The 14,667-nt window shown below is 37.7% G+C and overlaps 1 protein-coding gene across 2 annotated transcripts in view; it reads right to left on the reverse strand.

Moving 5' to 3' along the window:
• Positions 1-14,667, reverse strand: part of Trm1 (tRNA methyltransferase 1) — a 182,111-nt gene that overhangs the window by 37,036 nt on the left and 130,408 nt on the right. For both annotated transcript variants that reach the window (XM_090390569.1, XM_090390568.1), the window contains exon 10: positions 6,278-6,363. In XM_090390569.1, the coding sequence (XP_090246695.1) occupies positions 6,278-6,363 (86 nt within the window). The remainder of the gene's footprint in view (positions 1-6,277; positions 6,364-14,667) is intronic.

The raw sequence follows: 14,667 nt of genomic DNA on the forward strand, positions 1-14,667 counted from the left end.
ACACATAGTATGCATCCAGTTAGAGAGCTGACAACCTAGGAGAGACCAGACTTTGTTTCTGACCAGGTCAAAAGCTTTAGAAATATCGAGTGCAACTACTTAAGATTCACCAATCTTTTCCATGGTATTTGTCTGCAGATGGGTGATGTGAGCAGATCAGCAGCAGTAGAATCCATACTGATAGGCATTTATTAGTTGGGTAACTTCAAAGATAGTGTATGCGTTGATGATTCTCTTTATTACTTTAGAGAAGATTAAGGTAAGAGATTGGGCAAAAGTTTGATGGTAGTAATTTGTCACCTTCCTCGGGAATGGGTTGAACAAAAGTCAATTTCTAGGCTGTGGGGTAGATATCAGTGGAATAAGAGAGAATAATCAGATGACATAGGACACGAGTCAGTTCTGGAGGTAAGAGATTGGGCAAAAGTTTGATGGTAGTGATTTGTCACCTTTCTTGGGAATGGGTTGAACAAAAGTCAATTTCTAGGCTGTGGGGTAGATATCAGTGGAGTAAGAGAGAATAATCAGATGACATAGGACAAGAGTTTGTTCTGGTACACAAACATCAGGATAATTGGAGGAATGCAATCAGGACCAGGAGCCTTTAGTATCTAATTTGTACAATATTCTTCTGATCTCTTTCTGGTGAAAGGATATAGGAGGCACTGAGTATTGGGAATTTGGAATGGTTGAGAGACATTTATCAGGATCTGTTATGCATGTACTGGAGGAAAAGCATGAAGCATATTGGATTTTCCTATAGGTAATGCAATTTGGGTACAACAGAAATGGGAGAAGTGTTTTGGCAAAATTATGATCAATTGCTTCGGCAAGAGAACAAAAGGCATGGCGGCAATTTGGACAAAATAAGAAAAGAATTTTTCTGTTCTTTTTGCCTCTCAAAGTATTTTGGAAGCACTGATAGTTTTCTTGCAGCTCTTTCAGAATTGAATAATGCACTGAAGAATAAAGGAGTTCTTGATGAAAGCCAGTTATGGTATGTCCAGGTTTCTGCTTATATAGCCTTGGCACACCTTCTGGAGAACCAAAGCTTAGCTAAGGTATGGCAATTGAGAGTGGTATAGAGAATGTATGTTTCCATGCCAGTAAGAATTACTTTGGTGATATGTTTACTGCATATGTTTAGATTGAAAGGTATAAAACAATAGGTCAACAACAAGAATGAGGCATAGAAGTCACTTCATGACCTCTATGCCTCAGTACACTGTCATGCCAGTGGAGTAAGACTACTCTTGATTGCGAATAGCTATTTGAACACTGTTCATGGAAGAAGAGATAAGCACTAGATGGTGGTCTAAATTACTAGGAGATATACAACATTCAGAGTGTGCTTGAGTAGTGAGGAAGAGATCTAAGGTGTTTGAGAGTGGTTAGGGTTATCTGGTAGGCATGTGGACAATTTGTGTAAGGTCATTAGTGATGGCAATCGTCTATCTCTGCCTACATCATCTGTGCACCTGGAGGAAAGCCAGTTGGTGTTGTGAACGTTAAAATCTCCTAAGATAATTTCACTGCTAGGAAAGTGGAACTGAAGAAAATCGGTAGTGAAGGAGAGGAAGTTGTAGAGTTCAGAGTGGTTAGTGGCATTGGGACAGCAATAGAGATTGCAAATGAATTTGAATGAGTGGAGAAAGGAGATTTTCAGACAAAGAAGATCAGTTAGGTGATTCTATGTTGGGCTCTCTGGCATGGTATGTCAGAGTGAATATATGCATAGATGCCACATTTTGGTCAAAAGGAGTCAAGGAGAGTAACTTGAAAACTGGGATGAGTAACACTTGAGGGAGTTTCTGCAGGCAAAAATAGTGGGACTTTACAAACTGGAGATGGTAGTAAACAGTACTAAGGTTGGAATTGAGACCACGTACGTTTGTGAAATGAATCTGGAAGGCTCTGTGGGGCTTGTTGACTACATGTGTTCTACAAATTTCCTATGCAGTGCTTGTATACTGGTTCCCATGATGGTTACCAGTACCCTACACTAACTTTCCTTTTTTTTTTTCGTAATAAATGAAAAATTTTGGCATTTTCCCTCCAGTTGTTTTCATAGTTGACATTCTCGTTCTCTATGAGCAAAAGTTAGGTTGGACTAAGCTTGCATGTGTGGCTGGGGACAAATGCCTTTGAGCATGTCATTTACTGCTATCAAATTTAATGTGCTTGTCAGTGTGCTGCAGGTCGCTTATGTGAAGTGCAGGAAGTTGTTCCATCTTCCTTTCTTTTATTTGTGAGTTGAAACAGTGCCACTTGACAATTTTTCTGGGATCAAAGTTGCATTCACCTAATAACTTAATGATATCGCCCTTTAGCTATATGTCTATTTCTGCATAAAATTTAAGAATGAAAACACTGAACTATTAAAGATTAAGGAGAGAAAGAAGTAATCTAACATGTTTCTTGAGCTTGAAAAGCTGGGAGTTGTACTTTTTGAGAAAAAAACATTATGAGGAAGGCTTTTTCAAAGGACAACAGTAGATAGAATGAAGGAAGATGATGAGGTTTGAAATGAACTGTAAGAAAGTTGACCAGTGCTACACTAGTACTTTCATGGGCATCTGCTTCTGTTTACAATCAAGAATTCTCAGGGAGGTTTTTTGGATGCACCATCCAAACACAGTCAACAATATTCTAAAGGTGGTCAGATTTCAGACTTAAAAAGTGTTAGGAGTTTAGCAGAGAGAATTAGTGTTTTCAAAATGAAAAAGAATATCAAGTTTTCTAGAGGCCGAGATAAATAATATATTTATGCCAGGATAAGCCTCCCCCCACCTTTTTTTTTTTTTTTTTTTTTTTTTAAATATCAGCCCTACAAGAGAGGTTCCAAGACCTATGACATGACAGTGCTGTGCATAGGTAAGTAGTTATATGGAAGGGAGAAATTTGTTGATGTAATTTTTTGAAAACCCAAAGGCTGGGGAAGACAGCATGGGGAGAGACTGTTCCAAAGAGGAGGTGTAGGAAATGAAGACAGATGGTGTGAAGTTAGTTCAATGAGTTTGGAGTTGAACTATATTTGGTTATTGACTAGCAACTGTTTTTGTTCAGATACGAGTACAGGAATGTGGAGAAATGATAGCATCCAATTCAGACATTATTTATGATTTTTTTTTAATGGCACAAGGACAACAAAGGCCACACTGCACCATAGCAAAGGTTATAGCAGTACAGAAAGTAAGAGAATCGCAAACGTCCATGTCCACAGCAGGATTCAAACCTGCAACCTGTTGGAAATCAGGAGGAGACCCTAATGTTAGTGAAGTCTATCTAGAAGTGGAATTACACATCAATGTGGAAGTTAATCTGGATGTGAAAGCCAGACAAAGAAGGTAAACTGATTCTGAAAGGATACTGGAACATTATTAACAGTGCATTTGAAAGGGGAGCTAGTTAAGAAAATGTCTAAGATGATAAGAGAATGAATTGTGGACAATTTGTCTTAAATCAGTGCTGAATATAGGGAGAAGAGTGAGATATGAAGAGTGATCTTCTCCTTTTATAGAGAGAAGATTGTGAGCAGGAATACAGAACCTTATGGGTACTTCAAGACTGATAAAGAAAGTAATAAGAGGAATCTGCTAATAATGAACTAACAGAGAGGAAACTGTTGATCCAATCACAATGGGCAGGATGAAGAACATAACATGATAGCATGGTAAAGAAGACTTTGATGCAGACATAATTAAATGCTTTAGAACAAATAGATTTCTACAAATGAGTTTCTACAAATCTTTCCAGACAAAGGTGAGCAAGTTAGCATGAAGGTCTGTTCCCATATTGGTGATCACACAAACTAATGAGTTTTCAGGGTAGTGAAGAAGCTGATTCTTGATGACCTTCTCCATCACTTCTGAGAATACTGAGGTAAGAGCAATGGGATGATAGTTTGATTTCTGACATCAGGTAATCCAACCTGGCCTTTTGTAGGGACAGGCTGGATAAAACTTGCTTCAATGTGCAATGTGTTAATTCTGGAGTGCAAATTTTGCATAAAACTGAAAGGATAGCATCTAGACCAGGAGACTTATTATTATCAAGACTAACGAGCAACAAGTAGTTTTCTGATGTTCTTCTAACAAGATCAGAGAAGACACGAAGAGAACAGTCAGTGGAATTGCGAGAGATGATTTTTAGTCATCAAAACAAGAGTTGAAGGGAAAGAGTAATTTGAAGATGTCTGACTTATCTTCTGATGATGGCACTATTGATGTGAGTGAGATGGAAACAAGGAAGGACATAAGTTATGCCTAACTTTAACGAAGAACCAGCAGGCTCAACAGTGAGTTTGGGAGGAGGTAAGCTTGTTGCATTTCACTCATACAAAGTCTGTATGAGTGAAATATTTGGATTTGTTGATAATGTTTTTTACACTTCTTTTTGGGTTGTATAAGATGAATGAGAAGCTGGGGGTTTTTGACCTGAGCTACAGAACATATGCTGTTATTATGGACTGCAGGAGTACATTTTTTAGAGAACCAAAACTTGGACAAAAGTAAGGAGGTTTGAAGCTGAGCGGGGAATGAAGACCCTCATTCTAGTAAAGATTATTTCAGTTATTAATTCAAAGTAGTGGGTTCAAAGCACTACTGCAGTGTCATAGGATACAAGGATACACTGGTACCATAGGATACAAGGCTGATATCAGCTGAAGAGAATCAATCTGTAGAAAAGGAGATGGTGATAAGATTATGAAGAATGATGTGGACTGTCACGTATTCTGGCTGGTAGGTTAACTATTTGTGTTAACTGATAGCAACTGATTCACTCAACTGGCTTAAATCTACAAACTTAGAGAAGCAGGAGTCAGTTTGTGTTCTGAATATTAAAAGTCCTCTAGGAAGATAACCTTCAATCTGGGTAATTAGAAGATATGAAATCAAAATATCAACTTTTAGAGATAAGCAGTCATAAAGAGTAACATGGCTATCTGAATGAGGAGAGTGCCAAAAGCATCAAATGAAAGCTTAGGTAAGAAAATCTTGAGCCAGAGAAGACTGTAAAGTAGGAATTCTGGTTAGATAGAGTTTTGCAAAGAATGCCTGCCTTCACAAAAGTGCATATTCCTCTTTTTTTCATCACCATCATTTCCTGATATGTATCCTAAAGAGGTGTTCAGGTGTCTCTCTTTTTTTTTTTTTTCTTCTTTTTTCAGAATAAATCATGCATGATGTAGTTGGTATAGAAGATTTGGACTAGACTGGAGGATGTAAAGTAGGAGTTCAGTTAGCAATAAGCAGGAGAGATTTAGATGCCTGAAGGTGGTGGTGTGCGTGCACACACACACATCTTATTTTTTACAATTTTTGTTGTATTTTTCATATTTTTTGTGATTTTATTGTTTACAGGAAATTTTTATATACAACAGCATTTGTATGCTTATCTTTTATGGTGAAGGAAACTTAGAGCAGAGCATGCAACTGAGGTAAGGATCTTTGTGCACATAACACCCAGAGTGCCCAAACTCATATAGCCTGTTATACTATGACTCCCTCCAGAAACAAGCTGGCAGAGTATGCAGTAACAGGATTATTCACCACCTGATTCAGAAGCCTCCAAGCAGACAAGTTACCATCAGATTTGGTTCTCAATCTTTGTGGACAATCCACAGAAAATGCTTTATTGCTATATCCTCAAATGGAAGGTCATCATCATCATCTACACTGAATGTGAAGAGAAAGGGGGGAGAACAGAAACTGGAGCCCCTACTCTAGATACGAAACATGGTAGCAACCACTTCAGATTTCCAATGATCAGGATAATGGTATTTTACTGAACAATGAAAAACATCACAGGTCTAACTGGTAATTCCTCCAACTAGGGAACATATAAGGGAGTAACACTCACATCAGTAGAGCCATGTTTATGGAAACATGCCATACCATGGGGATTGAGTTGTCTGGGAGAGATTATATATTGCACATCACTGCTCAAATATGGCCAATATTCTATTTATTCTCTTATTCCAAACAAATTTACTAAGTGGCTTTCAAGTATACCAGTCTTGCTTATCCTAATATTTAGAATAAATTACTAAATAAATGGAAATTATGCTAAATGATAGGGTAAGAACATTTCTATGCTTTCAGTTAAATAATAATCAGTCAAATTTAAAACCTTTTCAAAGAACTTTTCCATGAATAGCATTTCATTACATGAAATGACTGCTCTTCTTGAAATAATTTGGAAATGAGAAATTTCTCATTTATTTTGTTTTAAAAATTTTCCAAAAATGTATTAATTGAAAATTTATGAAGCTTACCTGAACTGAATAATCTTAGGAACTGTAGTATGAACTACAGAAGTTAGTCTGTCTGATGTGTAGAACAAGGGGCAATCAGGAAGTTCCTTAAGAAAATCAGTATATAAGATTAAAATATTTGATTTTAAAAAATATCTAAGTAAAAAACAATAAAATAGAGAGAGAGAGAGAGAGAGAGAAAAAATAATGTATCATTTTGAAATAAAGAATATTTTTGAAATTAAAGTTTATAATCACCTTCGAATTCTTGATATATTCCCACAAGAGGTATTGTTATATTCTTGTTCCTCTTTGATATGGTTTGCTGTACTCGTGTGCGCCATTTTAATGTCGTTCGTTGCTCTTCCTAAAATATTTTAACTTCCCTTATTCTTTTTTAATCTCCCTACTTTAACTACAGGACTTACAAAATTTTCTTGACTCTAATATCTGTATCACTACTTACGTGTTCATTCTATAAGGAAAGCAAATTCTATATCTCTGGCCAATTCCTAAATTTACTCACGTGCATACCCTGACTGTTAAAGGTTATTCCTTGCTATAAGAAACGAATCCTCTAATTTCTGTCTGGGGCCATCTCCTCTTCAGATATTGACAAATTTATTTTTTAATGCTGCGCCAGCCAATATCTTAGAATAGAGGGGACTCTTATTCAGGGAGACTTTTCCAGACCTTTGGTGCACATACGAGAATAAATTTAGTGCTTATACTCATAAATCAAATGCTCTACTATGGCTAAGTAAATTCTGGTTTGCAGTCGTAACCTCTATAACAACACGTTATACCTTTCTTTCAATTCCTCACCCCCGCTTTGGTTCGAATTAATGAGTGGTAGGTTTGGTTATTATCATAGGCAAAACTCAGGTATAAAAGAAAATACATATTTATTGGAATCTAAAGACATAATATATACTTTCAACTAGTTCAATGACATGTTAAATCAAACTTTATCAAACTGATTAATACTCTAACGTACAAACAATAATTCTTTCTCCTGAGTTAGAGATTTTACACACATAATATACACATTATACTACTCTAATCAATTATTCTGCTTATTGTGTTAATCTTGCATTTTAACTAGGCACACTCTTCTATAATAATTTCTAGCAATTTGTCTTATGGGCATTAGCCGCTGCTAAATAATCACTTAAAGTCCTTAAATACTGTCCATACTCGATTAATACACTACAAGCACACATAATATACACATTATACTACTCTAATCAATTATTCTACTTACTGTGTTAATCTTGCATTTTAACTAGACACACTCTTCTATAATCATTTCTAGCAATTTGTCTTATGGACATTAGCCGCTGCTAGATAATCACTTAAAGTTCTTAAATACTGTCTATACTCGATTATTACACTACAATCATCTTTCCCTTTTACCAACTGGGTTACAACAAAATCTGTACTTTACCATTTCTTGGGGCAGGATCTCCCGGTCCGTCTGACCTGTCCTTCTTTGTTTGAATTACCTTTCGAATCCTCCATAAGCCAGTGTCCACGTGGTGGGTTACTATGGTCATCTGCTTCTCTCGTCTATTCTCGATCTGTTTTGGGCCTTCCTCCACTCCAGCTGCAGGTTATAACGTACATCCACAATAGTATTCCAGCAGTACTTTCAGCAAAGGCCGTATCTGCCGACATCTCGCGCTTTAGTACCAGCAGAAGTTCAGACATCGAAGGGAAAGGCGCACCTTCCAATATCGAACTATCGCCACGAAACGCCATCAGGAACCACTGGTCCACGAGAGAAGTCAAATCATCATCCAGGAAAACAGGCGAAAAAAAGCCGTGAGAAAGGGGTGCAAAACCTTTTTATTCTCCATTCACTCCCCCCCTTTTTGCACCCTGTTCTTACCACAATAGCGCCCTCTTACTTTTTTTTCTGCAATCTTTTCCCGTCCACTATTTTCATCAACCACGGCAACTTCGGCACATCGCGAGATCATATCAGCATCTTCTGGGAACTGAATGTGCATCGCTTTCCTAGATTTCCTGCCTCAGGCCTGCCCATGACCTTTGGACTATTGTTTACACTTGATTTACCCATTCATTGTATACATGATGCATTTCATATAATACTAATTTATACACGAAGTTCTTTACATGGTATTACAATTCTACTAAAAGGAGGTAATTCTATTTCCATTTACAGTTAGTACTTTAGTTCTTCTGCTCCAGTACAAGTTTTTTCTCTCAGCTGATTTTTCTGACTTGTTAAATCCTGAATGAATTATTTCTTTATAAAGTTCTTCATTCAGGATGTAACAGTATACAGGTCTGAGGAGAGGCCTAAGATCAGTGATGATAAAGAGTGGCCAAGGAGGGGGGGGGGGGGGGGGGTCATATCTGAGAAGTGGTGGGATTGTTAGAAATTATTATTGAACCATATATAAGCTAGTGTAAAAATTCGATGCAACAAGAATAATTTTTTGTATAACAAATGCATAGAGTTTTTACAGTTAGGCAGAACCCAGAACACCTGTAAATAGTCCTTTCTTTTAACAATTTTGTATTGTGTATAACATATGTACAGCCCAACGGGAATTAGCTATCTCTTTGAACAAAAGATGCAAAACTTTCAAGGCTAAGGGAAACGCTCTACAGTCGGAATGCTGTTTGAAAGTTTGTTTACAAGTTCAACCCTAAGTGACCTTAAGGTCAATGCAAAAAGGGGGTGGCAAAATTCAAAAGGATGTTCCGCTGACTGACTTAATGAGATTAGAACACGAAGACGGAGAAGAAAGGGCTTGTCAAGGGTTCCAGAAACCAGGAATCATATGACAATGTAAGGCGTTCGCTTAAGTGCACGGGGTTTAGAAAACTGAACCCAGGGTCTCGAAACTGATGAAATATAAGATGGGATGTCCAGAGACACAGGAATTTTTTCTGGCACAGAGAAGAAACGAGCACACGAGGAGACGATGTGGTAGAAAGGCCTGATGTTGCCAAATAAACAAAATAAACTTTCAACATCTTCCTCTAAATCCAGAGTAATTTATTAAAAAGGTGGCACACCAAATGGCAACTCCTATAGGTAGAGATGACCTTGCTAATGCTTCTGACTGGTATCTCCACTTGGGCCTGGCTCCCACTGAAGAGACTTCAATAAAGGTCGAAACTAGTCTGGGTAGTGGCCCTTCCCTTAATGCATAACATTAGACATATCTGCAAGGAGATGTGTTTTGCATTATGGGAGATACTGAGATAGGAGTGTTGGTAGCTTGCTCCACCTTTGCAAGGAACGCCCTGGTGTTGTACCACCTTACCCCAGTCCTGAAGATACTTTCAGGCGCAAACTTTGTTTGCTCACACTTGGATAAAGGATTAAACTAAATTTATTATATTCTAACCAAGTGAAAAATAAACTTTCAACATATTGAGGCATGGATGGCACAGTCATAAAATCTAAATAAATTTTTCCATTGCTCTCAGGTAGAAGGAGTATAGAATACAGAAGGCAGGAATCTAGAGTACAAAAGGAGGAATGTGTAAGATTAAGTGGCGATATTATAAAATAAACCTCCTGATTACAAAAGGCACAATAAAAATCCAGGATAAGGATATATAAGAAAACACATAATTTTACACTAGTATGTATGATTACAAATTACAGATGTATTCAAAATAAAGGAAATGAAATTGTACCATTAACAGAGTATATTCATCGAAAAACGGTTGAAATAAATAAGACATTATTAAATAAAGATGACATACTGACAGGAATAGAGATGAGATGAATTGATATGATGTTTTTCATGAAGACAGACAGGACTGAAAGGAAGGAAAAGTGCTATTGATGGGAGTAGAGGAGTTATCTCCATCTAAGATGGAGATGAAAGGAGAGAACACTGGCTTTCAAGCAGCATAGTATGAGATGAAGGTGAACAGAATGAAATATCTAATTTGGTGCTGCTATAGACCTGGTAATGTGGCAGACAGTGAGAAGGAAATGTATAGGCAAATTGGTCTGGCTACTAAGAAAAGGGTGATAATTATGGTAATATATATTGGAATAAAAAGACAGTGATCCTCCAAGCTCAGTCAGTATAGACGAAGCCCTTCGGTCAGAAAGACCTGGGTTCGATTCCTGTCAGTGATGTGAGGAACCTTTACCTGGTCTCTTGCGACTAAAGGTGAGTTAGCTGGTCTCATATAGAGGTAGGGGATATTTCATCCAGAAACATGGGTTTTTGGTTCCCCAGAACAAACAAACTGGCCCCATGAACACACATGGATTACAGTAATGAATACGTCCCAACCATATGCCGGTCCCGAGCCTGGATAAAATTGGGGAGGGTTGGGGAAAGCAATGGTGAACTACCCTGTAAAAATCTCGCCAGGAATACTTTGTAGGCATTGCCTACAAAGTCACCTATGGTGGGAAATGACTGAAGCATCTGCAGGACAAAGAGAATTAATTTCTTGAGTTTTTGAGGTACAACTACCTTGGCCACTACATAACAAGGGTACACAGGAAAAGGGTCTTGAATTTGATTATTTTATCAGAGGACATTATTGTAAATGAGATTATATTATTAAATCTCCATCCACTTGATGGACATAACCATGAAGTGATTATTGGGTGGTGGACAGCCATATGAGAAATACTGCGAGAAAGGGATATATGTGGAACTATAAGGCTGGTTTATGACAAATTGAGGAGACATTTTGCAGCTATATAATGGAATGAAGGATTGGAAGGAAAGAAGATCAATGCTGCAATGTCTGAATTCATTCCCAAGGTTAGGAGATCAAATAAAGTAAGTGTGAAATGGATGAATGAAGAGATCAAGCATGCAATTTGAAAGAAGCATTATGGCGGCAGCACAAGATCAGTAGTAATAGTCAGTCAGTTGCATGAGGTGTGTGCAAAGAGCAAGCAAGAAGGCACTCACTTGGTAAGGATCAAAAGTGCAGTATAAAAGGTAATAGTCAGTCAGTTGCATGAGGTGTACAAAGAGCAAGCAAGAAGGCACTTACTTGGTAAGGATTAAAAGTGCAGTATGAGCAACAGTTAGATGATGTTAAAAGAAATCCTATGGAGTATTTTTCAATCCATGGACAGTAAAAGAAAGAATGGTTATTCGAGGATGATACTGGTTGGAGAAAATGGAAGAATGATAACTTTGGAGAAGAATAACAATAGAGATGTGAAATGAGTAATTCATAAAGATATTTCGTAATCATGAAAGTAGTGGAGAGGGAGCTAATGATGGTGGGTGAGTAGGAGGTATATGAAGAACTGAGTAAGTAATTATTACTTACTTACTTACTATAACAAGGTGACAGGTGCACTGAACAAGGGGGATGCATACACAGTGGTATATTTAGATTTTGCTAAAGCCTTTAGTATATTGCCACATGAAAAGTTGTTAATTAAACTGAAACAGATGGGGGTTAGATAGTAGATTAATGCACTAGATAAGAGATTGGCTGTCGGATAGGTATCAACAAGTTGCATATGAGGAAGTGACATCCCAGAAGAGGTGTGCTGTGGTGTGTCCAAAGGGCCTGCTTTTTAGGTCTGTTGCTGTTTAATTTGTATGCAAGTGAAATATTATTGGGAAGGGCTTGAATGGTTTTATACAGTTGTTTGCAGATGACACAAAGTTGGAAAGAAGTATGAGGAGTAGAATAGTTGTAGCCGTGCAAGTGAACTTGAATAGACTTTGTGAATGGGCAAATGAATGAAGATTCATTTCAATGTAGCAAGTGTGAGATTTTAAAGTTTGAGAAGGGCAGATTGGATGTAGAGTATAAGATTGGTAGGGATATCTTACTCGAGATGTAGGAGATGAGGGATCTTGAGGATGTTAGTGGATAGGGACCTGAAATTTTGAGGACATTTTGCTAAAATTGTGAGGATAACACAGCACATTATGGCAATGATGCAGAAAACACTGACATGTAGAAGTAAGGATGTTGATTCCATCGTACAAGACTTTGATCAGAGTGCATAGAAATTACTGTGCCAGGTTCGGCATCTCTTCATCCTTTTCAAAAGTAGTTAACTGAACCTGGCACAGTAACCCATATGCACTCTGATTAAAGCCTTGTACGATGGAATCAACATCCTTACTTCTACAAATCGGTGTTTTCTGCATCATTGCCATAATGTACTGTGTTATCCTCACCATTTCAGCAAAATGTCCTCAAAATTTTAAGTCCTCTATCCACCAACATTGAAAAGATTCAGAGACAATTGACTAAGGTAGTCATTTGTCAAAAGGTGGCTTTTGACAAATGGTCTGAGGAATGTAGAGTATGAAGTCGGACTGAGAGAATGCAATGCTTGCACTCTAGTGAATAGATGGAGGGTAGGGGGCATTATTGAGACATATAAATTGGTAAGGGGACATGACCAGATTAATGTGGATCAGATTTTTAATAAAATGGGTGGAGACAGGAGAAGAGCAAAAGGCCATCCCTGGAAACTGTATAAGGAGAGTGTTAGCAAAGGGGTGAGGAGTACTTTTTTTTGCATGGAAAGTGGTGGAAGAACTGCATATGTGATGGAGGACCTCTCACGATGAGTTGTCTGGCTCTGTGCAGTTCTGACAATAATATCACCATCTGTCCAGGTCTTCTGAATTCAAGTTTAACAACTCAAACCTTTATACCTTCATTTCTGATCTGATTCCTCTGATCTAATATCATCTATATTCAAACTGTAAATTGCTAAAAAGTGCTTAAGGGTCAAAGCTGTATAACTGAGAGGAGACCTCCACATAGTCTTTAAAGGAATGCAGAGAACCGACCAGGACTTCTGACCTAATGTCCAATCCTCACCTTCTCATGGTGCACCCTGTTGGGTATCTATTTGGATACTGAATGAACGAGGATGGGCTGGCAATTTGGGATTTAGCTGACCAAATTGTATTCTTATTGGTTAAACCAAAATAAAAAATGATGGTACACGATGACAAAATTTCATATCGGCTGGGGCGTCGCCCGGTTAAACAAGGCCCCCGTTGTTTTCGCCAGGGAACCAGTGAAAAGTCAGCTACTGGAACAAATCTGAAAACAAACCTCAACTCAACATCACCAGAGTTAAAGATCGGTACTATCAACATAAGAAGCCTGAATGGCAAAGAAATGGAGTTAGCGGAGGAATTAGATAAGTACCAGATCGACATAATAGGGGTGACTGAAACAAAAAAGACAAAAACTGGTGAGATCTTTCTGCGCAATCAAGGAAAAGAAGGAGTAGCCATAGTATTCAACACAAAATACGAGGCTAATCTTCTTGAATTGCAGCCAGTCTCAAGTAGAGTAATGTGGGCAAATATGAGAATGGGGAACTGGACAATGAGACTTATTTGTGCCTATTGTCCCACAGAAGGTTCTACTAAGGTAGAAGTGGAGGAATTTTTTGAGGCTTTAGAAAAAGCAACTGACACAATGAAAAAGGAAAATTTGTTCCTTGTTGGGGACCTAAATAGCAGAGTAGGAAATGATTGTGAGACATACAAAAATATTTTGGGAAAATTTGGAGAAAAAAGCAAAGCTAATAATAATGGTAAATATCTGTCGGATTTCTGCTCAGGACATGGACTGGTTATTACTAACACCATGTTCCAACATAAAAATGTGCACAAATTCACATGGAGAGAAGAGGCTAGAAATAAGAAAAGTCTCATTGACTATGTTATTGTTGATAGTGATGTTTTCTCCCTGGTGCAGGACACCAGAGTGTACAGAGGATTTGAAATTGGAAGTGATCACTATTTAGTCTTGAGCAGAATTTGAATATCATATTGAAAAGAATAACATGTAAGAAAGTTTTAAAGCGAATAAAAGTTGAGCAGCTCTCAGATGTGAACTTTAGACTAAAATACACAAAGAATATTGAAGAAAAAATGAAAGAGTTTGAGAACAGGAATCAAACCTTGGAGATTCAGTGGCAAACTCTGAAGAAAACATTGATTCATTCTGCCAAAGAGGCACGTGGTGAGGTTATCTGCAAAGATAAAAAAATCAGAACTCCCTGGTGGACACAGGAAGCTAAAGAGGCAGTGAAGGAAAAGAAGAAAGCATATCAAAAGTTCCTGTCATATAAGTCAGCTTGTGCTCTTAGAGAATACAGAGACAAATGCAAGATTGCTAAACACTGTGTAAAACTAGCTAAACAAAAGTCATGGGAGGACTTTGGAAAGAATATAGAAAATAAATATCAAGAAGGTGGCAAAATAATCTGGAGGTTGTTGAAGAAGCTTAGGAATGGAGGAAAGAGTACTGTAAAAGTAGTTAGAGATGATAAAGGTGACATGAGAACGAGAGAAAAAGATATCCTTGAAGTATGGAATAATTACTTTGAAAAACTGCTAAATGAAACAAGCAGTGATGACAGCACAGCGATAAAAAACACTAACCAG

Source organism: Typopeltis vanoorti, chromosome 3 (genome assembly GCF_054136105.1).
Source record: "Typopeltis vanoorti isolate ZY-2024b chromosome 3, IOZ_Tvanoo_1.0, whole genome shotgun sequence".
In the NCBI taxonomy this organism is placed as follows: Eukaryota; Metazoa; Arthropoda; class Arachnida; order Uropygi; family Thelyphonidae; genus Typopeltis; species Typopeltis vanoorti.